Source organism: Rhipicephalus sanguineus, chromosome 5, assembly GCF_013339695.2.
Source record: "Rhipicephalus sanguineus isolate Rsan-2018 chromosome 5, BIME_Rsan_1.4, whole genome shotgun sequence".
NCBI classification, from domain to species: Eukaryota; Metazoa; Arthropoda; class Arachnida; order Ixodida; family Ixodidae; genus Rhipicephalus; species Rhipicephalus sanguineus.
The window spans coordinates 16,990,078-17,016,891 of record NC_051180.1 but is presented as its reverse complement, the minus strand read 5'-3'; the positions used below and the strand labels follow the sequence as shown (position 1 = coordinate 17,016,891).

The following is a 26,814-nucleotide window of genomic DNA, read 5'->3' as shown; positions in this document are numbered from 1 at the left end:
CACAGGACAAAACCACCTCATGGAGTCATAAGCCAAGACACGTAATAATTAACTGCCATGCAGTCAAGCACTCTACCTTCACCCATTCGTTATCGAAAAAGAAGACCTATATGTAACGCTGTTTTGGGAACGCACAAGGCTTCAAGGTCCAATATGCACATTTCACAAGAAGGTGCAAAGGAAAAATAAGTAAAATTTAATGCCTGCTATGTAACCTTCGTTAAACGTATTGGCAGATTCTTGCTAGAGCTGTGCGAATAGCAAAATTTTGGGTGCGAAGCGAATTCGAGTATTGAAGTGTGAGTGCGAATCGAATCGAACATTTTTCGAATATTTCTCGAATATTTCTAGAATTTCTTTCGAATACTTCGAAGTGAAATTGCAGAAAAAAAGTTAGAGAGGATTCCTAAGCATATTCGCATGAGATAGCAATATGAAAGTGTTTCTTTTCACTAGGTTGATGAAGCACTGGCGGGGTGGTGTTTCATAGTTGTCTTATCAAGAATGAGGCAATGTAGAGGCCAAATTCTATTTATGTACATGATTTGGTGCAATCAAAGTGTTGCCGACAACACTTTACACGTGATAGGCAAAGATGCCATTTCCTCAGCCTCTCCTCCTCTTTCAACTTCTTTGGAAGCCCAACTGATGTGGCGGACAAGGGTGTGCTCCCTTCAAGTTCGGAGTTCCAAATCTGCCCCGTAGACGTCGATATATAAGAACATCTGAAATTTTAGATGCTAAAAAGCTTCAGCTTCCGATTTTTCGGACTTCCTGCGCAAATTTCAGGCCCAAAGTAGCATTAATTGAGCCCCCAATTCTGCCACATCTTTCATCTCCATGTTGGAACCAGCGCTTTCTTGAGTTTAAGGTGAGGCCGCCTTCAAAAGTCGAATTTTTTTCACGAGGTCGATTTTTAGTGTTTTGTTTTTTTGTGAACGCCCAAACATTCAAAAATATGTTGCAACAAAAAGTATCCTCCTATCATCATTAGTTTGCAAGTTACACCAAGTTTTACATATCCCATGCTTGTATAGCGAAACCGAAATCACATTGTCTTTTTTTCGAAAGTAAGTGTTTTTTCATATATATATGTGATATTCAAAATACTTTATAAATTTTATTGTGACTGTTACATAAGAGGATGTCATTAAATATAACTTTGTGTTTCTAATTGTTTTTAAATCTCTAAAAACGGCCACAGGGGGACGCACACCTCTTGCAAGCTCGGAAATCTTTCTTTGCGTTTTTCTCAAAATAAGAATTTGCTTCAAGTCATGTGACGCCAACATTCATAACTTTTTTCTCGGTGTGTACTTCGAACTGAAATTTTGTATAATAGTTTACAACATATATGTCTGTGCAATGAACTAGAATAAAAAAAATTGATGGAATATTTTTAAATTCACAGCCAATTTCTCAAAAAGGTTCTGTCTAAACTGGCTCTTTTTCCCCGTTTTTTTGGTTTTCTTAACATTACTTCCTTGATATTTGCTGCATAATATTTATCCTAGTTCATTGCACAGCTCCGACCTTTAGTTACACAAATACCAAAGCTTTACTGAATTAAGCCACCCATTAGTCACTTATCACAGCTGGCGTGACTACCACTTTTAAGGCAACTTTTCACGAAGATCACCTCCCAAAAAATAATGAATGTTTTGCATTATAAATGGCTGGGTAAGCCAAATAAGACATGCTTGTTTTGAAGAAAAAGTTATTTCAACGCTGGCTCTCCTAAAAAAAAATTTTTTTTTGAGTGGCCTACCACCTTAATACATTTGCGACCGTAGCGGAGCTTGAAAGGCAGCTTTGCCGCAATACGTGGGTGTGATGAGGTGAAGCATATTGAAAATCTAGGGACCACTTCCAATTGGACGTTTGGTGTGTCTTGGCAAAGTTCGACCGTAACGGAGCTTGAAAGGCAGCTTTGCCACAATACGAGAGTGTAATGAGGTGAAGCATTTTGAAAATCTGAAGGGGTCACTTTCAATTGGACGTTGACTATTTGTTTTTGGGAAGTTCGAATAGTAAAATTCCAGTGCGAATCGAATCGAATAGCAGACACTATTAGAAAAATATTCGAAATTTCGAATATTCGCACACCCCTAATTCTTGCGTTTCATGTTCCCAAGAAACTGTCCGGAGACTTGTAGAGTTTTCAGGTAAGCCTCAGGCAGGCATTGTTTTTTGTATTTCGATATAAAACTATTTTGTGGTTCTCATAGAGTGAACAAGAAATCCAGGCTTGACTGTACACGGTACTCTATGCACAGGCTGTGGCTGTGTCAACAAATGCTTACAGATTCACGCTGCCTCTCTTCTGGGGCCAAGTTGCGTTTGCTCGGAGACTGCACGCCCTTGAAGACGGCGCCCGTTGGGTGAAAGGCCGTGGCTGCAGCACCGAGAGGCCGAGGCGCGCCCAGTGGTGCAGCCTCCAATAAGGGCATGGGCTCCCTCATGATGGGTGTCGGCCTATGGGTGCCCTCGGCCAATGATGGCCCAGCCCCCACGGGTGACAGGCTAGGTGAAGCATCCGAGGCACCGCCTTCCGAATCGCTCTCTACCACCCGTTCCTTGCATTGGAGGTCGATGACTGGCTCACTGTCGCCTAGGATGAGGAGTAGGGAAAAAATTTTAAATTCCTTTACTAATGCAAATCGTGCAAGTAGCACGTCAAAGACAGCCAAGCTGTATAAGCAAGTCTTCACGTCCTTCAAGAGTACAGCTCATGCACTCATTCGAATGCAACTGCTGCTGAATTTGAGCACAATCATGGCTCTCCAATTTTTGTTGACAGCACACTACAAAAGTGGCATTTTATTCAGCTTCTACTTCACATTGGTTCGTATTTCTTTACATAATAAGGGAACACCATGGGATCGCAGGAAAAATGTCAAATTTGCCCTTAAACATGGGAGGCATTTCCCTCCCTGTGGGAAAAAGTGGTAAGAAGAGAATGGAATATATGACAAGTCGCATAGCCAACTGCATCGGTTGTAGTACTTGTTAGTGCTCCTTTGACCTTGTTTCATTTGTAACACTGAAGTGCTACATATCACGTCACACAATCTGCAAACCTGTACAGCTCAACCACGTCGTCACATGCACCACGATATAAGTCAGTACTATAGCATTTCATAATGAACATGCCACAAATGTTATGAAAATTATCAGAATTTTCATCAGCAGACCTGTGCTTACAGAGATAGGATATGAGTAATTGAAAGAATGGCAAGAACACTAACTGAACTTTTCTCAATTAGCTACCCTACACATGGGGAAGGAAATGAGGAACCACCTGTACTCATGAAGGCATGAGTACAGGTGGTTCAAAAGCATGGCGCAGCCCATCTACAGTGTGGCACTAAAGTCAGTCGCTTTCAGGTGTTGCAGGACTTGCACAGCTTTGTGAGCTGATGAGCTACATGGCCAGACTGAACGTGATGTTTTATTTCATAAGAGGTCGATCATCAAGTCTCAACATCATCAACTGGACACAGTGGCACAGTAGGTGGCCAATTTATTCTGATGTCAAAAGGTCCGACAAAATATTGAGCTTGAAATATACTTTATTGCAATTCTTCTCCTCCCTCCCCCCCGTAAAAAGAAAACTTAGCTTTCTGCTTTCAGCTTTCTTGGCAGTGCATTGACTTCCTCCTCACAGGTCATCATGTGCTAATTATCAGCAAGTGCTGCCCAGATTTTGCCAATGCTTTTCAAGCTGAACTTGCAACAAGCAGTGGTTTGCTTACCTTCGTCTTCGCAGATTATCATACGTTCGTCATCACTGGATGCATCTCCGTCTTTGTCATTGTTTCCAGGGCCAACATTGCCTACGGAAGACTCCGAAGTATTTTCAGTCCAGGGAAGTGCAACGGCAAGACTCTGGAAAGGTTTCACGACATGTAAAGCAGGTTTATTAGTGCCTGTCCTGTCATGCACTTCTACATCCTGTCCTCATCAAAAAATAGCGCTGCAATATTTTAAGTGGGAAGTTATGGGAATGCAAAAAAAAAAAAGACAGCAAGAGATGTTTCTGGCAATTTGGCTCTACATCCTTGGGAGCAGCGTGGTTCGTGTAATGTGCAATAAATTAGATTTCTGCCTACATAATGAACAGACTTTAAAAGGCGTGGAAGTCAATGTTCTCATCGCTTGTAGTGGCACTAGATAAGAAGTTATGGCACTGCAGGCACTTAAAATCCACTTAGTGCTGATCGGGCATGGCTAAAATGCACCAGGCCATGATTCACAGTTTTTGTTTTTAGACTTTCTGTGGGACTGCGATGATACCCACAGCGATGATACTGCTGGCCCCGACAACGAATCTTACAGTGACGGCAGTGAGGAATAAGACTGAATAAAAGTGTGGGGTCAGTTATAGAACGAGAGATAAATAAAAGGGTCGAGGGCAATTCATGCAGTACCAACATAAAATATTTTTTTTGCGAAAAATTCACCCAATGTAATTATTGCGCCCCTACATTTGCATAAATAAAAAAAAAGTCCAATCATTATGCAAGCTTAGGCGGTACCCCCTAACGTATGTGCATGCATCTGTTTTGTATGTATGCATGTATATATACATACATAATGTAAAATTTTCTCTGGCTATGCCAATGCTCTATTCGACAGAGAAGTTTGGTCCTTATCTGAGCAATCTTCACAAAACTGAGCATTATTATTAAGGCATCAAGTCCTAGCCCAGCAGTTCGCATTGTTACTGCAATGAAATGGCCGCAGCACAATACACCACCCTTTGAAACATGTCATTGTTTGTGGCAAAGAAATTACGTTTTGTTTTGGAGCAGCTTTGGAGTGGTAAAGTAGGAGCTTTGGAGGAGCTTTGGAGCATCTAATGGCGTGCTTTGGAGCAATGCAAGTTAATTTTGGAGCAGATTTCTAGGGTCAGACATCATTGTTAATGGATATATTTTATTTCTAGTAAAGAAAAAATTCCAGTGGTTTTCAGAGTTCTTCAATCATACGAGTTGCGAAACTTCCCATAGGCCCCATGCATATGAAACTGTATGCTCTCGGCGGTGTTTGCCATCGCAGTCATTTTCCGTATAAAGTCCCAATCGATAACATTGCCCTGCGTATCGTATGTTCTACGCGCAAGTAAAACCGTGCAAGCGCTGGGGTGAACGCGGCTGAAGCAGAGATCAAACGAGCCGGCCATCTCCGTTGCACGAAGGGTGCATGCAATAACGTGGCCCGCCTGCCGTCGATTGCTCCTCAAGCAGAGGAACCGCCCCGCCTGTCTTTCGACGGCCAAAGGAGCATGAAGGGAGCCGGGGGAGCTAAGGGGTGGGGGAACTGCATCGCTCGAGCAGCAACTGCACCAAAGGCACTAAAGACTGCTTGGGAGCAGTTTTGGCACAATAATGAGTTTTGGAGCAGGATGGCGTAGAAGAAGCGGATTGGCACAGCGTGGTGCAAATGGCGCAGCACTTCCACCACTACATATACCAGTAGATATGCTCCCCTCAATTGTTCATCAATGCTAAGACATGTCAAGTAGGTACATTATAAATATTTCAAGACACTTTAATGTGTAAGTGATGCACACTTAAATCACTTAAAGAAACCATCACCAACAACTGCAAGAAAGGAATTTAAAAACTTACATCACCACTTTCTCCATTTTTAGAGCCAGTGGTCTCTTCCTTGACGTTATCTGTAAAAGTAAATGCAGTTTTAGTTAATAAGAAATAAGCGCAATTACATTTGCAATAAAGGGATGCTGAAAGAGGAATGTTCAATTAAGTGAGAGCGATAAAGCATTCTGTTAAAAGTCTTTTCTGTTAGTCGAAGGCACTGAAGAGAAAATAGATACAACACTATTCGACTCTGACATTAAAAAACTTAGGTTTATATTGTTTGTATTTTGACCTATTACCAGAGGAAAATATCTCAAATCTAGCTAGGTTAAATCTTTGATCTATTTAGAGGGCAGTATGGGATATCTTTATTTATAAACAACTAAGCAGATTCAACTAGATAGGTGCATGCCAAGGAACTCCAGATGGTCAAAATTAGTCTGGATAGCACAAGAGCACACTCTAATTTGGCCCCCAGCAAAACGTGGCCGCAACTCTTGGGATTAAACCTGCAACCCTGAGCTCAGTACTTCAATGCCAGTGGGCTACCGTGGCAGGTGGTATGGGGTGCAAGGTGAATGTGACAATATGACTGCAAGTGTGCCAGTTGCTTCGCCGCCAAGCATTGCTTATCCCCTGCACATGGTGATAAGCCCTCCTATCCCCAGCCTACCAGTCTCTTGGCGGTCGCTGCTGTCTCCAGAAGCCAAGTGGGCGCCCAGATCATCTGAGGTGCTGAGGCACTTGCGTGTGGCATCCTTGCACTGCGATCCAGAGCTGGACTTCTTGCGATCCCGGCTGCACCATTTCCAGTCGGGGTGGGCCTTGAAGTGCGCCTCTTTCACCTGGGCACATGGAAAAGAGACATGATCAAAAGTGTGGTCACGCTAGTAGTAATGCCAAGCCACATGCTGCAAACAGCGCAAGGACAGAGCTTGCAGTTTGGTAAGGGGACATCCCTTGCTCCTGTGCCACTAGAGAGCCAAAAGTCGGTGATGCTAAATACAGACGCTGCAGCATAATTTGCATGAAAATTCAGCAACCATTAATTTTTCTGTTAAGAAAGTTAAAAGGTGCTGGGCAAGCCCAATTGTAATAGTACACACTGTCAATAAGGAGAAAGAGAGCGTAAGTCAACTGCATCTTTAGCGCGCAAGTAAGACATTACACAGAAAGAGGAGGATGACGTTACGCAATGCTGAATGTGCCTTTCCTTATTGCACCATATACGCAATGCAGCACTGGGCTCAGTCCGTCCTACAAAGGGGGACAGCTTGGTGACTGGCTCCTAGAGGCAGCGCAAGGGTAGTTTTACGGCTCGACAGATAAAGCTACAGTCCTTATACAGAAGACTGCCCTCCACTAAGAAACCAGTTTTTTCCTTGAAGCTGCAGTACAAAAACAAGTGTGCAAGGAGCAAAATATGGATAGTGCTTGGTTAAAAGTGCAGTGCAAATCAGACAAAGACAAGAAGAAACACGAAGCCACATCACAGGGCTTGTGAGCTGTATAAGCGAACTCATCCAAGTCAAATGTGTTAGTGCATAGTGCCTGGCACCTGCATGCTGCAAGAGTTCTCACACTTCTACTTCTGTGCGAAATACACTCATGGTGTCAGGCTGATAATATTGTGCTAATATTCTATCACCAATGCTTGGTTGTGTCTATCATGAGTGCTGCCTTACAATGAGCCACTTGCTATTGGGTGCGATCAAAGCATGCAATACTCTCCAGCTGCACAATCACAAGAAATGCCAGTTTATCCAGAACTGTACATTCTATCGGATGTTTCACTCAATCCGAAAGCTGCTCGATCAACACAACTGCTATAGGTTCAACTTGTACCTCTCCCTTTCGCAAGCCCAATGTCATCTAACAAACAGTTTCTATGCTTGTTACAATTAGCCATTATGTCTCCACAGGCTCATCACATCCACACGATCACATCACTCACCTTGAAGGCAAGGTCATGGTACTGCTGCTTCTCTGATGGGTTGAGTGCATACCACCACTCGCCCAATATCTTGCTGACGGTGCGGTTGTCTTGGTTAGGGTGGCGCTTGTGCACCAGTGCCCTATGCCGCTTGCTGAAGATCATGAATGCATTCATTGGCCGTCTGATGTGTTCCTTCTCCTTGACCTGCATTAGATGCGATTCGGTAAGGGAAAGGAATGCATCTGGATCTGCATTGATGTGCCTTTCAGGCAACTGCCAGCAGGGCAAACAATGTTACAGCTGAATAAAGTTCACCCAAACCCCTGGGGATCCAGTGTTTTTGCTTGAACTATGGTGCCTGAACAACCTGAAAACGACTCAAACATGGTGCAGAGCATAGTTATAAGTTATATGAAACTGACATACAAACATAAAGCAACAAACAAGAGCAAATGAGTGGCCACTGACTGGTTAAATTGTAGGAGAAAATCTTAACATGTGTACATTTACGTACAGGAGACTCCACAGGGTAGTTTGAAGTTTAGTTGCAGTTTGGACAATACATGAGACATGAATCGTCATGGTGCCGCAGCAAAAGGCGTGTCTATACACGCCTGACTAGGCTCCTGTCACCACGAGTACAACAGACAACAGCGGACAACTGCACAAAACAAAAGAAACACACAGGCATATATACATATATATGTGCATGTACATAAATGGCACAATTATACATGTACTAGTTCAATACAGCATAACAAAGAGTAATAATCAGAATAAGTACAAACGTAATAAATGAAAATATATAGATACGCAGTTCTGGAATAATTGGTGCCAGATATTTTTGATAGCATAGCAACAAATAAATAAATGAAAAGAAAATTAATAAAATTATGTAGCACTCGAACAAAACAAATTATTCTCCAAGATAGTACTGTTTTGATCTTTTTTTCTGAATGTTGACAGAGTTAGAGAATGTTCCATAATATCAAATAGCGCATGTTCATCATTGAGGACATTAGGAATTTGCAATTGTAATAATTGGTTTCCCTAGTTGGTTCGTGTTTTAGTTTCAACAAGGTTCCTAGATCTTAACGTGCAATCGGTCGAAAAGTACGTCTAAAAAGTTCTCGCTATTACTTTTAAATTCTAAAAATGCTTTTTCACATATTTTTGTTTATACAAAATCCTGATGTGCAAAATATGATCCTGCTGAAAGTGCTCAGAAGTGTGTTCACACAACTAGACATTATGAATAACATGAATATACACTTTTTATGCATTCTTAATAGGGTTTCCATATTGGTATTAGAAGTCACACCCCAAACAAGCAGGCAATAGTGGAGTGTGGAGTGAACGGTAAAAAGTACAACTGATGCTTAAAGGGACCGACAACTGGCCAGAACGGGTGATTAGATCCTGGTGGAAATGAAAAGGCCGTGAATTATAGTGACAGATTCCAGAATACTTTTCGCGATCCGAGTAGGATTTATATTTTTAAATCGCGTTTAAAAGTAACAAAAACCGGTATGTCGCGCCGCCTAGCGCGAGCGCCATGAACCAGACGTATGCAGTCTTAAGCACTTTGTTGTACGTAGTCTAATGCTTTTACACGCACCAGAACGAGGGCTGAAAATTTGAATATGTATGTTATTGTCAATTCCCGTTTGTTTCTAAGGCAAAAGAAGTAAAGCGTGAGATGCGGCGCTGCTTTCGTGGCTTCCAGTGAAACAGAGGCTGCGGCGCATGCGCGCGGCGTCCGGCGGCGTTTCCCGCGTAGCTCGACTCTCGTCTGCTCTCGTCGTATCGGACTTTTGAAGAGTAGCACGCGAGTTTGCGCTGCTGCTCGCAAAATGCCATCGACTTACTGTTCTGTGGAGGATTGCTACCACTTCATGAACAGCACTGCTGGTGTATCCTACCACTTGTTTCGTTTTCGAAGGCTTAGCTTGGCTTGGCTTGACTAAAATGTGATAAAGCGACCTGTGTACGGCCAAAGTACTTCTATAAGAAGCCCCAGAAAAACGCTATAACTATTGTCAAATAAATTAATAGGCTAGAAAGCAGTAGTCGCGGCACCGCAGGATTTGCAAACGTAACATTGCCTTTTCATACTTAGGGCATAACTTGTCACCACTGCTGGCGTATAATGGCTATCGCGCTCACCTCTCACTGTTTGCAGCATGTGATATTAAGACTGCATAATCGCTGCAGATCGAAAAACTCTGATTACAAATGTTTTACGGCGTTCTCTGCGTTACCACTCCGTGATTAGAAGCTCTGACCGGTAAGCTTCCCATTGCACGCAAGAAAACGGGTACCACGAAAGTTGGTTGTCGGTCCCTTTAAGCTTTGAAGGTAACAATATACGATATTTATTCAACATACCGATAAGTTGTAGTGCTATTTTCCATTTAATATAGTAAACAGATGCGTCCATCACAAATTCTCATGAAAAAGTACTCTCAAGAACTTGTACTCGGAAATTATTTCGAGTGGTTGCAACTAACAAACGAGATCCAAACTCAACTGGCTTGTTGAGTGGAAAAAAAACCAAATACTTTGTTTTCTTGACATTTAAGCTGAGTTGATTAGCTCATAGTTTAATGGCTGCAAGCCATTAAACTATGAGAATGATGCATTACTGATAGACAAGAATGTAATCACAAGATGAAAAACAGTTGCTGATGGTTGGTATTGTGAATATCACAATCAACAAATGCCTGATCACAACAGGCAGTGTATTCAGGTCCACACTTACCAAGTCTTGCAGCCAAACAAGGTTTTGTCACATAACCCTGCAAGGCAGCATTTAACTAAAGTTTGGTCTAAAGTTTGGTGCATAGACTCAAATGGTTTTCCAAAATACTTTAGCCTTTTCAGCAGCATTTGCTACATTTTGTGCTTGTTATTGACGTGCGACAGGGCAAGCAAGATTTTACTGCGGCAAAAAGTCACATAGTCATACTACCTTGCGTGGGCTTTTGGGGTCATCTTTAGGGAGTGCACCCAGCGACTGTGTTCTCCGCTTAGCAGATGGCACAACAATCGCTGTGGGTGAATCTGTGCTGTCAAACACATCGTCGTCGCCTTCCTCCTGGTCGTTTACTGTGGATGGGATGATGCATTTCAATATAGCAATTGTGAGCAAACAAGAGCTCGCACCGGTTAGCGTCCACATCTTGTACTCAATAATAATATAATAACTGTTGAGGCATTACAATGGAAACGATATGATAATCTCCTATTCAATACTTCGGTTAACACTCATCTGAGTCCAACTATTGATGCTGTGGCAACTGCAACATTAGGTAAGAAAATAGCATCCTGGGGTATCACATACGAAAACATGATCCGATTATGACGTGTTCATTAGTGGGGGACACACACATTCATGTTGACGGACTGGGGCTCTTCAACATAGATCTAAACCCCAGCTCATTGCATTTCATCCTCATCTTTTAGCATATTGTAAATACGAGTCCTAGCTCCAGCTGAATGGTGGATCAGCATAAGGTGGGGTCCACAGCATGTCTTCATAATTACTACTGAACTGACTGTGTCCCACAAAAAATTCAGTACTGCAATGTGGCAGCAGCATGTGTTCGTGAACTGAACGAATTAAGCAAGGTGAAACTTATTGCAGAGATATAGCAATAAACCATGTCCAGAATGACTTGAGAAAAAGTGACAGTTTATGTCACCTTATGGTCAGAATTGCCTACAAGTTCCGCTTCCTGCATCAGTCTACAAGTCCATGTTTCAGAACAACCAGATGAAGGGAACATAAGAGAACCTTACCACTGCTGGACTGCTGAGTGCCATCCGGTGGCACAGGAGCAGTAGTCACTGTGGGCGGTGCACTGCTGGGTGGCGATGGGTGGGTGGTGTTTAGAAATGGAACCAGCGAGTGCCACGGAAAGACTGGAATGGGCTTGCCATCGTTCCAGCCTGCAGACACAATGACACACACACCCATGAAACAAAAGTATTGTGCCGAGTTAGATGAGATAGTCGGCACCAAGAAAATTAGTAACCAGTGTGCATAATAATTGCAACTACTAGTCACTATAATTTAAGAATTTACACACCGCCTACAAGTTTTGTAGTAAAATAATTGCTTACATTTGGTAATGGTGATAGCTGTCACTAGTAATAACACTAGTAGTTAACGCATCATTCACAATGGACACTGCCCATAAGCATTGCATAAATGAAAAAATTTATCTGTGTCTCTGGTAGAACTGAGATTGCAGCATCCACAAGAAGCTCATATCCTATCAAAATTACAATACGCCTCCCAAGCACGGGCTCCAAACTAGTTCATAATGCACATTTAAAGTGCCTCGCATAAAGTCCCGGTATTTCTAGTGACCTTCTGCTGAGGACTGGAACAGAGCCTTTCTTTATTTATCTCTTTTAAGCGCTGCTCTTCAGCAGATGGTCTTTTTCTGCTCATTCTGCTCAAGCATTTTGACATCTTCTGAAAGGGACACAAAGGCAAATAGTAAGTCTACGTGGATTGCTGCAATAGCATTCCATAAACCTCACAGGGTTTGTTTTGTGCCAAGGAAAAGCTTAGCTTGAAAGGGAATCGCGTTTTAGTGGTCTGCATATTTGTGCAATTCAAACTGCCCACCTACAAGAACGGACATGTGACGTAGCATTCCCCATGCCAGCCCTGTACTGCTTGACAGTCAGCGCTGCAGCACAGCGGAGCACAGCACGGCAGAAACGGACTTGCACCACACTCAAGGGTAACATCAAGTTCTTTTTTCCGGAAACCAAATTGGAATGCACAAGTTCCTAAACATAACTTGCAAGTGATGTCAGTTCCAGTCTTCCATCCGCCATCACCGAGCCAACGGAACATATACGTCTGAATGGCCACACCGTGTTTACATTCGTACGGCGGATCGTTCGGCATAGTGCACGTGTTTTTATCATTTGGCTTGTGCTTATGCCGAAGGAGAATCGTTCAGGACATTATGCAGCATGCAGCGAAGCAGTGTTGACTGGAGAACTCGGTTCCTCCATGTCTGCGGTGTCCGAGTCCATGGTGTCACACGTAATGGGTGAAACAACTTCGCACGAGATTTGGAAACATAACTTGCCTGTTATGAAGTGATGCCCACACACACTAACGTTGTTCAATGGTCCTTCCTGTTTATGCGCACATAAGTCATGTGCTCTGCTTGTCGGACAGCTCTTTCGTGCGGTCACACGGGTTTCTCACCTTTCGCAAACAGTACGTCCCTGTGTCTGGTCCTTTTTTTTTTTTAATCTGATTTACACTTACTTGTGCTGCAGTCAAATATAGCACAAATCGCCCTTGCGACGTATGGTGTGGACGGGAAATGCAAGAGGCGCACAGCTTGACTAGGCGTTGTCTGCTGCCATGTGCTCCGTGATGACGGCGCATGCCGAGGTTGTATCCCAGAGTTTCGTGGTGTGACGCACTTGCAAGTTATGTATACTTACTTTAACACTTTCGTGACCGCGCCTATTTCCATCTATAGTATGTTATCGATGACTTCAAGATCAAGTTTTGGCACTCTCTGAGCGGTTCTGGACAGCTAACGCAATACAAAGCATAAAATAACATGTTTTTTATCACTTTTGTTTGCGAGTTTGTTTTTTCCACCGCGGGAAGATTTTTAAAGCTCGTTCGCAGTCGGGTAGGTGAGCGCTCGTTGTTTCGGACTTCGCGTCGACGCCGCTTGCGAGTGCTCCACAGAAACGGCGAATTTCGACGGATTCCGATTAATATGAGCGGGAATCTCTGGATGATGGTAGCACCACAGACACAGAAGACGACTTCGATTCGCCAAGCTTCAGTACGGACGGCGAAAGTGCGTCAAACCTCCCTGGAACATCAGCAGCTATCCGCCGGTAAGTTTCGTCTTCTCCTCGGGTCGTTTTATCGCTGCCGTGCGTCGATGTAAACGTATCCGGTGTGTTCTAAAAATAACAGCTCTTATCTGCAAGGTGTTAACTTCGTTCGGGCGGAAGCATTTGGCGCCGGCTGCAGAAAGAGCGCAGTTCTTTTCGCGAAGACGGCGTGCAGCGCACTTTGACCCGACGCTCCGGTGTGCTGCGCGGCGGCGTCTTCGTGTTGTTTTTTACCGCAGAAGTCAACAGAGAGATATGCAACCACACAGATAAGTATGCGTGGATGCATACTTTCGAAAAGCCAACATACAGTGAGAGGGACGAATCCATGCAGGGAGGTTACTGAAGAAAAGATGAGCAAGGAGAAGATGAGCAAGTTCGTCTCACTCCATGTGTACATGGTAATCGTTCAAGTCCCGCGCTTGCATTGGTGTTGGTGTCGACGACACACATTTCGAGGCCTTCGTCCACCGTCAGTGATGCCACGGAAAAGGTTCAAGGCTTCTTGAGTGTCTCTGATCTGAAGAAGACGACCGTCGCATCCCACGAAAATCTTCACCATGTGTCACCTCTATTGCAACACGAACGATTTTTCTACGCTATCTTTTAACCCCGTCGGAACCTTTCAGTGGATGAGAAAATGGTGAAATGTGAAGGTCGGTATGGTATTCGGCAGTATATGAGCGAGAAAGAGGTCAAATGAGGGTACAATTATGGATTTTTGCAGATTTGGAGCAGGCTACACTATTCATTTCAACAAATACACAGGAAAATTGAAAAATACCAGAACTGCAAAATATGCTAGGGAAGTTGAACAGAAAAAAATTTTTTTTTTCCCCAGAACATGCGCAGCCAGCCTTTGTTTCACCGCGTCGAGAACCTGCGTCGCGCGGTGGTATGATGGGCACTTGTGCCTATATTCTTGGATTTATGTAAAGAATCTTTGCACTTGCAGAGCTTATATTTCCACTACTATTGTACGAGTGCTTTGCGTTCAAAACGTATATTTCGATTTTTTTAAATGTTTACCATTGTGGAGTAGCATTGATGTTTTTATGAATCTTTCTTTCTTTTTGATGCATTTTTCTTTGTTTGATAATTTTTTTATTGAATTCTAAATAAATCCGTTGTTTGGAATTAATAATGTTGGAAAGACCAATTCTTCCTCTATCATTTGATACCCTACATGTTAGTATCAATTATATTCTGTGGCAGGAAAAAAATATTTCCAGGACTAGCCAAAAACAACCGATTTTTCAGCGGTCACGAAAGTGTTAATTTATTGATTACTAAAGTGCTTCCGTGCATAATATTGATGTTTTAGAGGTCCTAGAGCATTCACCTTTCACTATGACAAAAATTCATTTGCCTTTAAGGTGCCTTTAAACAATGGGGATCATAACATCAAACTTGGTGTAACAAGCAAAAATGTAACGAATTATCAGAGATAATGAAGCAAATATAAAATTTGTCACCTATACAGCAGCAATGTTCAGGACAGGCTGCAATATGCATAATGGCAGTGCCCTAACCAATTTTCTCACGCAAGCTCGAGAAACCCAGATCTACAAAAGTAAAAACAAAAAACAAAAACATGACTAAACTGTGGAGCCACCTTTACCATCCCTGAATTCCTCAATACTATATGCTTCAAATGATCATGTTCATCCTTACTTTTCGACAATACACATAGTATTTTATTGTGTTACGATGCGACTTTCCCATTTAATCTGAGTGCCCTCCTAATGTTTTTATATTTATTCGTTTATTAAGACATTTCTTTACAATACAGCCACAGTCAATTGAGAGCGTAACTGAGGGAGGGGGAGGGGGCATACATTATATAAACAGCGCGGTCAGCGTATTAAAGGGGTACTGACACGAATATTTTCAGTTTTTTTTTTTTGCTTCAAATGAAAAGTCAAGCCCTCAAGGGCCAAGAAAAGGTAGTGCTAAGTGCGAGTGCGCCCTGAAAAAGTAATTACAGTATGTTTTTAAAAGCTAGTTTCGGTTCCTACTGTACACTGACGTCACAACCCGGGATGAGCTTCTCGTCATGTGCTCGCACAATATATGGCGACGTGTCTACGGCCGCTGCGCACCGTGGCTCTGTTGGCGACGCACAAGCGGCCATTTTTGAAGTTTTGATGACGCACAAGCGGCGATCTTGGAAGTTTTGGCACCTAACGTCATCACAACTAGCCAGACAGCTGCTTGAAGTCACCAGAATTTGTACTGTAGCCTGTTGTCAAGCTAGTGTCGATGTCAGTGGGTGCGCCATGGGAAAATTGACTTTAATATCATATTGAAATATCTTATCAGCATTTGCTGAGCTTCACACTTGCTCTGAGCCGTCTCTGCATACAGGAGATTTTGCATGGAAGAGTAAACTTGCCTTCGAAAAAAGGTGTCAGTACCCCTTTAATATATAATGGTAATTATGTGCCCATACAAGCATAAACCACAGAATCATAATATTGGGATATGAGTGCAGTAAATTTTTAAGAAAAGGAAAACTAGAATCAGGTTGAAGGTAAACATTAGACAGAAGTCTGTCTGGTTGGGTAAGTAAACTGAGATAACTGATATTTCAAGTGGCATGTTTACAATCTAGCAAACACTGTTACATTGGTAAAAATTACCAGTGTGCTGATGACATTCAGCATATTTCAGATAGTAACAATTAGTACGCAATGTTTTTAAAGCTTCAGAAAGATTGCATATGGTTTGTGGGGGGTTTGAATATGAGCCGCTCTCGGAGCACATGGACAAGTAGACGCTGTCGAGCAAACCAACACGTGCACACATTTATTAACCTGCTTTTACATAACGACGAGCTCGCCAGCCAAATCTAAAACATAACTAGTAACACACTAAGTAACCTTATACAATGCCAAAACAATACACAGAAAACATACCAAACACATAAAAACATAACATAACATAAAAACATAACAAACATAACGTCACGTGCTACATGACGCCAACAGGCAGAAAAAAGAGTGTTCCACACTTGCCATCATGGCTGCTGGTGGCACTGACTGACGCTCCCACTTTTAAATGTACATATATACACTATAAAGTGGACGGGGGGATGGCCGCCACGGTAGCTCAGTTGGTAGAGCATCGGACGTGTTATTCGAAGGTCGCAGGTTCGGTCCCTGCCCGCGGCAAGTTATCTTTTCGTCCACTTTTCTTTCTTCACATTTACCTTACATTTACTGCTAATAACATCCCCTATACTTTCCTTGGCATTATTGTCTGTTAGTGCTCATTAATATTCTGTATAACAAAGAAAAACAAGCCCTTAAAATTAACACTTCTTTCCTTCATAACAAACACAAGCAACATAAGGCATGTGCAAAGTACCGCGAATGTGGCGTCACCGACGTTCGACTCACCACGAGGGGTCCACAGGAAACGAGCCGCAGTATCGTCCCCATGGACCCACTGCGGGAGACGTCCGCCTGCACACGCCGCCAAACCCCAAAGAGACCCGCTGCTGTTTTCTGTACGCCGGTCTACCCTCGCCGACAGGGCGGCACCACCGCGCCACCTTACACCACGCGATAACAGTGCCACCTCTCTTCTGGCGGCTGTTAAAACTAACTGTGGCTAATCTGTGAGACGTGCGTGCGCCATGACACGCAAACAACTTCACAGGGGGTGATAGCACACCCAAAGGTTGAATAACTGTTCTCGGTGCCTCATCAAAACACACCAAAGATCATATAAAGAAAAGCTTTTACACGTATACAATCCTCGGAAGACTGCTTCGACAAATAATTGCATTTGTCTGCACACGTCCAATGAACCTTGTTCATGCTACCATGAAACACATTCAACCAGGGCAAATATATCATGGCATTTACGTTAATGATGATGTTTCACAGAACACAGGCATTTGTAGGAACTCACAAATGCTTCAGGCCTGCTTTTAATTTCAGCGTTCTCTGGACCGTTTATAAGGAGAACGTTGACCCATGCTTTGGATGTATAGTACCTTTCAACTCAGCATGAACTGCTTTTTCAACTATTCTTTCACTTCAACTTCTGAATCAATGGTATTTTTGTAAGTTAATTAGAAGAATGTTCTGTCAGAAATTATCTGTCAGCTTCACTGTATGCACTTACTTCACAAATCCTAATTTATTCTTTGGAAAGGACAACCATGAAGTTCTTACGCATGTGCCATAAAGACAGATTGTTTGCCGTGTTGCGGCTATAATTCACACACAACGCTAGGCTCGCAAAATTCCAATCACTTAGCAGACCGACCTTTTTAAAAATGGGCCCTGGCATAAATCAAAGTAAGTAGTCTAGGACTCTTTCAGAACTTAACACAGCTTTGGAGGTGTACTTCAAAGGCATTACGAAGTGAGCATGACACATTCAAGACACTGCACCCTGTTGAGAGTTTCTCAAGCTTTGAGTTAAAGTAGACAAGCAGATTTTTATGGCGGAAACGGTTGCCTGTTCATACCTTGTCTGCAATCCACAATCTGATGCTTACAAACTACAAAAACCGGAGTTGTAAGATTTGCTGAGCCCCCAAGAGAGCTTTCAAGAGTCGGTTAAAAAAGTGGGGATATATGCAGGCAAAAAGAAGAGAAATATAGGCATTTATAGACATAATTATTACATATTTCAGTATGCCTGTACTACTTGCATTAGTTCAGGAAATGCAGCACTTTCATTACAGATTTAACTGCACTATCTGAAAAATTGACATCTTGTAGGAGCCCAGTTCAACATTTTCCTGTATTTGCTACTTTGGAAGTGCAGCCGATATGCAGGCAATCTGATAACACGACATAGTACAGTGCTATTGATTAGCAGTTTGCAGATGGAGTCTTCCAGGTTGGCTACAATTCACTTTGTCATAAGGAAGCAACTTAGAAGTTTGATTAGTCCTACTGTAAGGAGTAATCAATCATGTGAGCTCCTAATGCATTAAATATAAATCACTATAGCTTTAATGACGTTCTTTAGATGTGCAATATTGAACAAAAACGTGTTACACCCATGATTTACTGTCACTGTTGCACTACCACGCGAGAGGTTGTTGCAATAACAAAAAGAAACAACCATTCTCACTACGACACACGAATTTGTCAGAAAGGCTTAGCCCAACCTTCTGGAGCAGGCAACATGGCTCATTCATTGCTGCATTTCTTCTCCTTGATTTGCAAGGGCTACAGAGCGCTCAAATGGTGCACTACATTCACAGAATCTGAACTCGGAAGAGACGCGATACATGGCAGCCTTGAGAGCAAGTTCAGAAAGTATTAAACAGACCTGTACCTAGAAATTCAACTTTTCAGCATGCCACAGCTGCAAAAATATTGCCTAAAAAACTGCAGATTATGCCTTAATGCAACACAAAGGGTGCTTTAGTCATGCTTTCCTTTTAAGACAAGTGCACAACACGAACACAACCACACAAAAAAACAAGTTAAAGCCACTTCCTGTTTCTTTTTTAAGACTTCGCTGACACCTGTTTCTTGAACATGTTACCATCACACGACATAAAAAACAAAGGAGAAAGGTGGACAAGAAGAAAGAAATGTTTTGATAAAACCATGTTGGCAGATATGCATTAAAAATAATTCTACACACACTACGCAGTCTAGCATAGCTAATCATTAAAGCAACGCACTTAGAAAGCATGAATACAGCCCTCTACGCAGTTAGATATTTATGTCTGTAAAGGCAGTGGCCTCCTCTGCAATCTAGGCAGAGAAGATGCCTCCAAAACCCAAGTGCAGCGGAGACTACGACGCAAGCGCACTTTTCATTGTGTTCTGGAAAATGGATTGCCCTTTGACAGCCATAGCTACGGCGGCGCACTTTCAAAGACTAGACAAATAAATGGAATTAATGGAACTAATACACCAGATCCAACATGCGTCACTGCTCGTACTTACGGCAGCTATAACAAAAGGGCTTTCTCGAGCCGTGCACACAAAGAAACAGTGTACGCAATGGCTGCAACTCAAAAGCAGCTTGCATTCTCTGCTTTGGAGAAAAAAAAAAAGAGGAAAGAAAATCAGCCATCGCAGTGCACGGAACACATGCTTTCAAGCTCAAGTAAGCATGGGCAAACTGCAAATGTTAGATACACTGCAAATGCGTCACCTCCGTACTATACAAGAAAGGCAGCAATGAGCGATGCAGTGAAAAGAAGTGATGTGTCGATTGGTGATGAAGCAAAACATGTCGACACGTGTGCATCAACTGCCACATTTGCAAAGGTGCCTGCTGGAAGCCCGTGACATTTCTCATTAAAGAGCAAAAAAGAACGTCTCACAACATGCTAGTTTTTAAGACCACTTCATGTCATAAGACCTTTAGGGAAAAAAAAAAGAAAACATCTCCGTGCATTGTGCCAAAGATGGCAGATGTACCATCAAACAGCAAATGTTCATTTTGCTGCTGTAACACTTCTTGTGTGTGGAGTGTTCAGAAAAAAACCTGCAACAAAAACATAAATGAAAACAGTCGTGCAGAGCAAAAGACACCGGCTGGAAAGTGCACTGCCAATCAGTGGCTTGCTAGAAACCCCTAAAGATGATGCCCTTACACATTGCCGCCAGCACGATCTGGTAAGCATCAGAGAAGCCAGCTGGACTAGTTAAATGTACTTGTTTTACAACTGGCCTTACTAAATGGTCCAAATAGAAAAAGTATGAACAGGCAGTGCTGGGAGCTTTTGGTCTACCACAGTTTGTGCAGTGAAATTGACATGCTAGAAAGCCACATCTCTTGTTACTACCTAGTGCTCACAAGTTAACAGAAACTAGTACAGATTTAAGGTTTTGTTGAAACACAGCATCCATCACCTGGTACACAACATTATGCAAAGTGACCGTGTCACCAGGGGCATAATTACAAGATGCTTTGGGAAAAAAAAAAATGTGCACCATAGTGCAGAAAAGGTTGAGGCACCACAGGTATTAAGATCATACCATCTTAGCAATAGCCTTGCAGACGCACAATGTGACAACAATAATGCATGCACATGCCTGGCACTAATGCTTCGGTGCAGGATGCAATGGATTCATAACTGTGTAGATGTCAGAAAGAATGGCCATGACTGAATAGTAATGCTCTTGCAATTCCACACAGCTCCAACGATTGAAAGAAATGTAGCTGGCAAAACTTCAACCTGTGTAATCTTCCACAAAGGTTGTAGAACAGTCTTTGTAACATAGAGGCCACACAAAAGTAGAATTCCTTCGCAGAATAAGCACAAATAAGGGATTCAAAATATTGCTCTTGTGCAAGCAATGTGCAGGCTTGGCAATAAAAATTTTGTTTATAGAATTTTTTCAACGCTTCCAGATGAATTGCTGCAACAATGTGCATGGACTTGAATGGCCGAGTAAACTACCCAACTTCTTCCCCCACATGCTCTGCTGTCGGTAGGTGTAGTGTGCAAAATGAATCAGCTTGATAAATGATATCATTTTAGGCCTCCGAAGACACAAAGAAGCCAGGTTAAGAGCATAGCGCATAAAGGCTGAATGAAGGGCCTTGTGCTCACATTCAATGCATCTGTCAAGGAATCTGCTAACTTCTTAGCATAATGATATTTACCGCACTTTTCCTTTCCCCAAATAAGTGTTGTCAACCCTTCTGAAAATAATGTCTTTTACGAGTCAGCGCATTCATATAAAGCAATCCGGACTGCACCTGGCCAGTTAGATTTTCAGTTAACAAGTACAAATGTGCTTAAAAGGAATATTAATAAAGCACACCCACTGTAACATGTGCGTAGCTGTCCTGATATGGGGCCCATGTCACATGAAAATGTTCCACACAGGAAACTTTACAGAATGCAACAGCATACACTCCCAACATCATGTTACAAAAAAGTCCTCTAACACTGCAGGAGTGTGCTTAACTGGGCTGGTTGGTACATGATTAAGACGAGAGCAAACAGCGCTAAACACGGGACGGAGAAGAACAACAGACACAAGCGCTGATGTGTGTCGTTCTTTTCCGTCCTGTGTTTAGCGCTGTTTGCTCTCGTCAATCCTCTAACACTATTCAAGTCCCCATTTTTTATTGGTGCGTTGCGTAGACTGAAGGATTGACAGATTAATGCAGCAATAGTGGCAAGGAGTCCGAAGTTACTCAGCCATGAAAAGTCAAAATAAAAAAGAAATGCCTATACTAAACTCAAACTTCGCACGCAAGCAAGAAGAGAAGGGAAGTGAAAGAAGCCTTTCGTATGGATGTACGACCCACGCAAGCAAAAAGCCAGAGGCGAAATAGCAGCAAGCATCTCTACTGTGTTTTTTAGTTGTAGTGATCTTATTGTTGTGACAGCATCTATTTGGCATTCAATAGAACATGCGAAAGAAAAACAAAACCCAATAATAATCTCTTTTTCAATGCAATGCTGTGATCACTTCTAACATTACATTTATGCAATCATAGGCCTGCGCTCTTTACAGTCATTTCCGCTTGCAGTAGTTTTGATGAGCGCCACTACGAGCTGATGCAGTCGGCAGCAATGTAGCGACTTCATCGCATGATTAAAATATGAAATCTTTTGATATTGCTGCTCTGACCTGCCGTAAAATCCTGAGCAAGACCCTCCGCCCCTGCAGTGAAAGATAATTGGACAATACTTGGTCCTTGCTAAGTCGCGGACCAAAATTCAAGATGGTGGCAGAACAGCCTCTAAGAATGTGCACCTGTGCTTTTAATGAAATGCTTTATTGAATACACATGCATTTACAGTTTCTACTGAACCTGAGGGAATACTCGTGTGAAATTTCGTGCGTTGTGACAAGGGGTGAAGGCGTTCTTCAAATCTACAGACAATCTGTGACAACTCTGAATGCACCACATGGTAAAGTACTAAGAAATCGTGCACATATCTAAAGACTCCCAGAACTTGGGTTCCTAGAACTGCTGCTGCAGGATTCTGTAGCAGAGAACAGGTTGAAAAAAAAAGAAAAATAGCGGGAGGGAAGGAATGGGGCGCTTCCTCAATCATCGGCGCATATTTCAAATCTCCCAAAAAGGGGAAGGGGGCGCTTGCTCAGGAACTTACGGTATGCTAAAATTATCCCCAGCGATCCGTCTGTGCAAACAACAAATAAAAAATGGGTGGTTCAAACATGTTTGAAGGCCCCTTTGAAGGAATTGACACAAAATTTTTAAGGGGACATAACCTGTGAGAGATCTGTGTGGACCCACATACATTACCTACAACATATCAATAGCAAATATAGCTTAGAACATTTTTAAAATTAAGTTCAAATTGTATGCCATGCAACTGAGTGCAAAATGGAGCACCTTGCAATCGACATCACCTTGGTTTTAAGATTAAACATTAACAACTACCTGATTCACGAATCTGTCTTGGCCGCCATACTTCTTGCATGTGTTCTCTGCATGGTTGTCAATGTGGCGCTCACACACACATTGCCACACATGGCACTGTTTTGTGTAGTGACGTGGCCAGTTACACTTACAAAGAAAAAAAAAGGCCCTGCCTTTTCCGGCACTTCCTGAAACCTGAACTGCAACCGGGTGTCGTAGAGATGTCTCCAAAGAATTAACCATCATACGCTCGAGCAAAAAAGGTTTCCAGCTTTGATGAGTGGGTCATCAGCTTCTTAGTGAAACAGAAAAAAGATGTAAATGTTTTCTGTCAGTATTCCTTTAGGCTAGATATCGCAGTCTTACAAGATGAGCCTGAATGATGGTGGTGCATGAATACGTCACCTTATTTTTCATTGCTACACATATTGAGAAGCCAGAACAGAGCACAAGACTGCATTTTCTCAGCAGCAAAGATGACTCCAATTTTTCCTCTAACCATACATGGTCTTTAAACAATGCTAATTCCTTCCAAACAGGCTACAAGTGGAAGAATTGACAACTTCCAGTAATCACTGGTGCTTGAAAGTTACTGCTTAGGTTTGATTTTTAGTAACAACCATTACGAGGAGATGCTTTTCACATTCAATTGGATGGTTGTTACAATGAGAACCAAAACACCTTGAATAGATAGGCATTGCACTATTCTGGTTCTCAACTGTAAGCATAGAACATTTTACCTGACCTTTGTCCTTAAAAATTCTTGAGAGGAGGAGATGTTGAAATCAAGCATTCAATGCCATGGCTGGCTTTGCAAAGTTTGGCACTACTACGAATAATAATAACATCTTTGACCACAAGTGCAAGCGTGCCAAAACAACATCAACTTGCAGGACAGCCCTTGGCAGTTGATGACATTATCATTGTTGGCAGCAGCTAGATGTTTAACCATGAAAAAAATTAGCTGTTGCTTTACATAGCTCAAAGTTCACAATGGAGGGAACAGTAAAGGTTATTAATGACACCATACAGTGCTGCAAAATAATTGTCTTAAAATATTTGAGACTCACTGCTTCCGGATGAATCCAAGGCACGTTCATCTTTTTGTGCTTCTCCATTGGAGGTTACCACAGGCATGACAGGCAGGAGGTGGGCTGGACTTGGATGCTGCTGCTGCTGTTGCGGTGTCTGTAAGACAACTGCAACCTGCCCATTGATGCCAGCATGCATGTCCTTGGGCGGTGCCACCTGTATGGCACTGTATGTGGGCAGTGCTTCACTGAGCGAGTTCCGGCCCTGCTGCAGTGCTTGCTGGAGCAATACCATCTGGGCTGCAGTGGTCTGAGGCTCACCAATCAGCTTCTCAGGAGGCAGGGAGTGCTGAATCACAGAGACAGGCTCCGAGGTCTTCACCACCCTCGGCCTGTGCACCACCACTGTGGTTGGCCGGAAGACACCCTCGGGAGAATGGGAATCGGGGGGCCAAGCGGCATGACGGATAGGTGCAAAGAGCTCGGGTCTGCCTGGCGGACTTGCCGAGGAAGATGGTGTGGCCGACCGCGAATTTCCAAGCGAAACCAGCATGTTTGCGGCCTCGGTCTCGTCCAGGTCGAAACGGCCTTGGACCCTGCTTGCCCTGTCGCCGGGACTGCCGCTGATGCTTTCACGTGACGATTCCTCCCACTCCCTCCCTGTGCCTGTGCGCATTGCACCAGTGGGGAAAGACGGCTGCTGACTCGATGAAGTTGCTGCTGGCGCACTGCCTTTGCGCATGGCTGTGCCAGACTTGCCCTTCAAAGAGAGGTGGCGTGAGCAATAGCCACGCCGCTGAGACTCCTTTGTGCATCCTTCCTTGGAGCAGAGACGTCTCCATTGCTTGCCATTGAATTTCTTCCTTATGCCATTGGGGGTAGATACAATGTCTCCTTTCTTGTATTTCTGCTGTGCAGCAGGGGAACGTGGAGTTAGCACACGCATCTCTGTAGAAGACGATGTGGCCAGCCGTGAACGAGGTGTAAGGTTGTCCGGACAGAAGCCAAGACGTGAAGGGCTGGGATTGGGATCGAACTCGATACGCCCCGTCTTGAGGTCATCATCCGAAGAGTCCTCGTCACCAACAGCAGTGGGAGAGCTTCCCACAGTCAGTTTACGAGCCCTTGGTGTACCCACTGAGTCAAGTGCTCTGTCCATCTCGAGGTTACCTGCCAGATTTACTGGCATGGCCCTGTGAATGCCATCTGTGATGACTGACACACTGTGTGGCTGAATTATGGGCTGCTGCGGTGGAAGAGATGGCATGTTGGGCTCAACCAGATGTGATGTGAGAAGAGGCACTGGCTCTCGCTGAAACATGGGAGACGACGACACAGACGAGGCAAGTTCCATGTCCTCCCACCACGGAGGTTGCCTAAGTCGTAAGCCCGCACGCGCCACCCACACGCCGTCACACGACACACCACTGGGCCTCTTGATGAAGCGCACATAGTACTGAACAGGGGGGCGTGACCGGACTTCTGCCACAACCCCTTCTGCATACACATTGTCTTCCACACGTACACACAACTGCATACCCATGGTCACCTGACCTGGTGAGGGACTGTGGTCACCGATCACATCAAGTCGTGCTGTGTCAAACACATCGCAAACACGAAACAATGAATGCTGGTTGCTGTCCAGTTGAACAACCACATCACGGTCACTAGCAACATCCTTAATCACAGCTGGCACATACAAGTCATTGAGCCGCACTAAAACTCGGTGGCCTTTCCAATCACGAAGATCTACACCAGGCACGGGTTCTGCTGTGCTGCTGCTGTTTCTGCCACCAAACACAGCGTCCACATCACCGAAGTCAAAGTCAAACTTCCTTTTCTTGGGCAGTTTGCTGGCTGCCTTCTTCAACTCTTCATCTAACCTCGATTCTTCCTCATCAAAGCCAGACTCTGCCGACTTCTTGCGGTAGTATGAAGGGTCAATATTTTGCACCACAGTGGGACCTTCCATAAGCAGCTTCTCTTCGGCCTTTCGCTTCAAGTCAAGCGAGCCCTGGTAAGTACTCAGGTCTCTCTCCATGGTTGCGGGGATTTTAGACGCTTGATTACAATGAGCCCATACAATTTGCACTCATCTCTGGAAGCTTTCCCATGTGGAGTATGACCTTTCTCCTGAAAGACTTGAAGGAACACAGTTGAGTAGCCTTAAGGGATCCAGGGCTGCAAACCTTGCACTCAAGCCGGTGGTCTTTCATGGTGGCTGCTTAGTTCCTGATGATGCCATGAAGTTCTTGAGGCATGGCCGCTTTCACCTGCATGAAAATATGGTAAGTACTAAGAAAAAAACAACACATTTCAGCATAAGCAATAGCAGAGAGAGAAAACTGGGAAATTAGTTTATACAGGTTACCTGTTATGTTGGGCAAATTGCTGCAAAGCTAATTAAGACGATGTGGTGCAATGTAAAATAACTTCAAAAAGAGAAGGCAGAGAGAGAGCCACATTAATTTGTAAAGCATTGCATGTCTAAAGTTACAAGGACGCCTACTTGATGAGCAGTGGTAGAACATATGATGCGTTCATTTCAACAAACGGGCTTCTCTTTATCAGAGCAGCAACTGCCTTTCTTAGCAGCATTTCTATAAAAGCGTTAACATAAGCAGTTGCTTTCATGGCAAAGACAGGTCCTCTTGTCAAAACACTGACTCCAGCAGCATACTGAAATGTTCTACCACTGCTCGTGACTTAAAGCTTCAGGCTTCCTGTGAGACCTTGTCATGTAAGGAAGCATACTTCAACACTGTCGATATATATGATAGTGTGCTTGTTTGCACTTCTAGCGCTTCGTGTGTGAGAAACAGCAAAGTAAGGCACAAGAATTTCCTAACGCCAAAAATAGTGGAAATTTATGAATATCAAATAAAAAAAAATTTTCATCACTCATGAAAATACTGCTTATAATGATTACTGTTGTCAAAGACCAGCATTACTTCATGGCTAAGGAGTAAACATGGAACTGGCACATTACAATAACTATTTCAAGGTGCCA

The 26,814-nt window shown here is 43.3% G+C and overlaps 1 protein-coding gene and 1 non-coding gene across 5 annotated transcripts in view; one reads left to right on the top strand and one right to left on the bottom strand.

The window, feature by feature from the left end:
* LOC119393292 (protein capicua homolog) overlaps window positions 1-26,814 on the bottom strand; it is a 79,667-nt gene that overhangs the window by 50,650 nt on the left and 2,203 nt on the right. For all 4 annotated transcript variants that reach the window (XM_037660228.2, XM_049416194.1, XM_037660227.2 and 1 more), the window contains exons 2-9: window positions 23,844-26,077; window positions 11,344-11,493; window positions 10,514-10,650; window positions 7,561-7,746; window positions 6,280-6,451; window positions 5,634-5,683; window positions 3,756-3,888; window positions 2,304-2,611 (exon numbers count right to left, since the gene is read on the bottom strand). In XM_037660228.2, coding sequence (XP_037516156.1) covers window positions 2,304-2,611; window positions 3,756-3,888; window positions 5,634-5,683; window positions 6,280-6,451; window positions 7,561-7,746; window positions 10,514-10,650; window positions 11,344-11,493; window positions 23,844-25,845 — 3,138 coding nt within the window. In that variant the 5' untranslated portion in view covers window positions 25,846-26,077. The remainder of the gene's footprint in view (window positions 1-2,303; window positions 2,612-3,755; window positions 3,889-5,633; window positions 5,684-6,279; window positions 6,452-7,560; window positions 7,747-10,513; window positions 10,651-11,343; window positions 11,494-23,843; window positions 26,078-26,814) is intronic.
* Trnat-ugu (transfer RNA threonine (anticodon UGU)) lies at window positions 16,535-16,607 on the top strand. The gene has a single exon. It is a non-coding gene; the product is annotated as a tRNA-Thr (tRNA).